Raw genomic sequence first — 3,776 nt, 5'->3', positions numbered from 1 at the left:
CGCGACATTAAACTGATGCCTTGTTCTATTTATGACATACTGACACAAAGTTCAAATGATTTGCAACGGTCTCTTTGTCGCGTCCAGTGTACAGTAAAGCTGTTGTGGCGCGACGTGACAACTGTAGCATCTGGTATAGACACGGTGAGTGAAGCCGAGAGCAAGATATGCCTCATCATATTTTCTGCATTTAGCTTTTAAACGACCAGCACCTGCCTGGGTCTGTGCGACTTCATCTATGGCTTTTCTCTTCCCTTTCACAAACCGATCCATCTCCCATTCTAAGTTACGTCCTTTGGCTGTTTACTGTTTTATTTATTTTCTTTTTCTGCTGATGGCCGGCGCTCGACTTGAAGCAGCGCTGCTTAGACCGATGGGTGTATGTCAACAAAGTACTGCGAGAGCTATAAGAGAGCGGACGTCTCCTTATGCTTTCTCTCGCCGTACTTTGATGTCATACACCGATCGATCTTCAAGTGGAACACACTTCTTCACTCTTGCGTGTCACGTGACCGAGTGTAATCGCAACCGCTGCGATTGAAAAATCGCGTTTTCTCATATCGCGATATTATCGCAAATGCAATTAATCGTTCAGCCCTAATATTTGGTCACATGCAAACTCAGAGTGAGGGTTTAAACTTTTATTTTGAAATAGCGATGTTCAACAAATTGCATATCTAGAAATATGTTGATCTAGAAATATTCTCCTGTGTTTGCACAGGTTTATAAATGATTTACATTACAAATCTAGTGAGATAACGAGCACTGTTTTCCCAGATGAACGTTAAGCAACCCAAACTCGCAGCATATTCAGAGGAAGACTTTGTGGACTGAGCTGCTGAGATGAAGACTAATGTGCGTTCCTAAATGAAACCCAAACAAACAGTGGAAGAAAGTTGAACTCACCGGAGAGAGCCAGTGGCTGATCACTAGTGGGGCATGCTAGTTTTTCCTCCGTCTGTGAATTTAATGGTACATCCTCTTCCTCTCGAAAAGCAGCGTTCATAACTTCAACGTCTTCAGCCTGGGGCTGCCCTGGGTCCTCAGCAGAGAGTGCATCTACAGTTTTAGATACACGATTAGAATACAGACCGAAGAGAAACTTTTTCCTAAACCTTAATGTCTTAAAAAACATTTCACAACTCACCTTTGCCGTCCTCAGAAGGTTTGTTTGAGGGAGACTCGTCCTTCATACTGGGAAAACTGATCTGAGATGATGGACAGAAGAAAGCCACAAAAACTCACCAATTCAAAACTTTATAGAGCAGTCTGTAATTATGGACTAAAACTACAAGACACTGATATGTTAGCCTGCAGCACAAAAGCAGTCTTAAGTCGCTGGGGTATATTTGTAGCAACAGCAACAATACATTGTATGGGTCAAAATTATAGATTTTTCTTTTATGCCAAGAACTTCGAACTTCATTTGGACAACTTTAAAGATGATTTTCTCAATATTTAGATTTTTTGCACCCTCAGATTTTCAAAGAATTGTGTCTCGGCTAGGGGTGTGCAATATTGACAAAAAATAATATCTCGATATTTTCTGTGATTTTATCGATAATGCAAATTAGGCGATATTTTTGCTGAGTGTGTTATTGTGCTGATACCTTAAGGACAACCGTGGACAGCTGACTCCAGAAGTTTTTGATATTCTTCATATTCTGTGCGGTGGTCAGTTCACAGCAGTGATAGAAATTAATCTTTTCCAATAAGTTTAAATAGATTTTTACCTTTTATGGGCATTTTTAACTTTATAAAGCCATTTTTCTAAAAGTGTGCATCATCTTTTGAGTCAAATTCTTACATTTAATCAGTGAATTAGAATAATAAGACATTACCGTTTAGTGCAGAACATGAATGCATTTAACCTGCAATTACAAATGCATAAATAACGTTTTGATATATTAAACAAAACGTTGAATATTATTTCAATAATAAAAAGAAACTTTAAATGTGAAATTAAAACCACCAGTAGGTGGCAGCAAGTCATTGTTAATAAGTGAGTCATTTCGATTGAACCGAATCATTTAAACGGTTGATTCATTCAAGAACGAATCACCATCATGTTGCTCAGAGACGCAAAACAGCGCTGTGGCTGTGTTTGGAATTATTTTAGTTGTCGAAATAGCAAATCACTCTTAATAAGTGAGTCATTGCGATTGAACCGTTTCATTTAAATGGTTGATTCATTCAAGAACGAATCACCATCATGTTGCTCAGAGACGCAAAACAGCGCTGTGGCTGTGTTTGGAATTATTTTAGTTGTCGAAATAGCGCAAAAACAGCCAATACGGTGTCTAAAATGTAAGTCTCTTAATTAACTTCTTGTTTATTGTACTGTCATAAAAAAAAAAATCAACATTACATTTGTAATCATTCAATGGCACTCTGTGTGATATTGATTAACTATATGAAATGATATAAATATATACATTTTCTGTCAGCATATCTTGAATTTTGTGATCATTGTAAATGCATTTTATTACACTGAATCATTCAAAGAATGCACTCTAAATGCGCATGCGCACTAGTCTAGACTTCAGGTAATGCATGCACTCTGTAGGGGTTTTGAATGGTTTTTGCTAAATACTCAATGTCAAATCGCATATCGTTAAAACAACAATTACGATATATATCGCACACCCCTAGTCTCGGCCAAATATTGTCCTATCCTAACAAACCATACATCAATGGAAAGCTTATTTATTCAACTTTCAGATGATGTATAAATCTCAATTTAAAAAAAATTGACCCTTATGACTGGTTTTGTGGTCCAGGGTCACATTAATGCTTCATCTACAATCAAATAAGTTATTTTGGAGAAGCTGGTAAGTGTCACACCTTCTCGATCTCTTCAAATACTTCATCACTATACACCAGTCCAGCATTGTGTCTGTCAATAACCAGGACAGGAGAGGCTCCATTGCTTTGAGGACTACTGAAGTCAGGTTGGGGAAGAGGATCAGACCGTTGAGGGGTCTTCAGCAGAGAGCGTTTAGGGCCCGTAGATGACGGAGGATACTTTGGGGTACCTCCTTTCTGTAGTGGGGTACTGGGAGGGAGAGATTTGTCAAAGAACTCTGGAGAGAGCGGGGCCCCAAAACGAACACACTTCTTCTTGCGTACAGAAGATACCACGTTCTCATCTAGAAGAAGAAAAAAAGATTGGTTTAGGATTTGAAACAAAATCAGCTATTAAAGGGGTCATATGATACGATTTCAATTTTTCCTAAGCTCTTGGTGCATAAAGAAGATCTGTAAAGTTGCAAAGACTAAAGTCTCAAAACCAAAGAGATATTCTTTATAAAAGTTAAGAGTTAACCACGCCTACCTAAAACAACTCGTTCTAACACGCCCCCACATATCTACCTCACTATGTGGGAAGATTTGCATAACGCCGCCCAAATGTTCACGCAAAGGCGGCGTAACTTTTATTCTCACTGTAGTATTGTTGACGCTGCAGCCATGTCGTGAAGGTGCTGTGTGCTTCGTTTTGAAAGCGAAACTACTTTGTTTGGTCTTCCAAAAGAGGACAATATCCGCTTCGTCATGCCTAGAGCTGATCTGTGCTGGTTGCTGAGGGAATACATCAACTTTCACCGTGGACAAAGCGGAGTCCAGCCCGCCTCAGCTCCCTCTATCCTGGCCTCAGTGCACGGTAAGCCAGGGCTTCCCCTCACGCTAGGCCGCTGTGTTTTTCGTTGCCACTGATGATTCAAACGCGAGTTTTGGGCAGTAGAGTAGCACTTGTTGTTTGTCATTTCTCCGATCAC

General features: G+C 39.6%; 1 protein-coding gene across 3 annotated transcripts in view; it reads right to left on the bottom strand.

The window, feature by feature from the left end:
• Positions 1-3,776, bottom strand: part of LOC107699921 (cell division cycle-associated protein 2-like) — a 20,876-nt gene that overhangs the window by 7,173 nt on the left and 9,927 nt on the right. For all 3 annotated transcript variants that reach the window (XM_016501366.1, XM_016501368.1, XM_016501367.1), the window contains exons 8-10: positions 2,845-3,149; positions 1,148-1,208; positions 907-1,059 (exon numbers count right to left, since the gene is read on the bottom strand). In XM_016501366.1, coding sequence (XP_016356852.1) covers positions 907-1,059; positions 1,148-1,208; positions 2,845-3,149 — 519 coding nt within the window. The remainder of the gene's footprint in view (positions 1-906; positions 1,060-1,147; positions 1,209-2,844; positions 3,150-3,776) is intronic.

The sequence above is a fragment of the Sinocyclocheilus anshuiensis genome, unplaced genomic scaffold (genome assembly GCF_001515605.1).
Source record: "Sinocyclocheilus anshuiensis isolate Anshui unplaced genomic scaffold, SAMN03320099.WGS_v1.1 scaffold823, whole genome shotgun sequence".
NCBI lineage: Eukaryota > Metazoa > Chordata > Actinopteri > Cypriniformes > Cyprinidae > Sinocyclocheilus > Sinocyclocheilus anshuiensis.
Note: the sequence above shows the minus strand (reverse complement) of the source record. Positions and strands in the feature narration are given on the sequence as shown.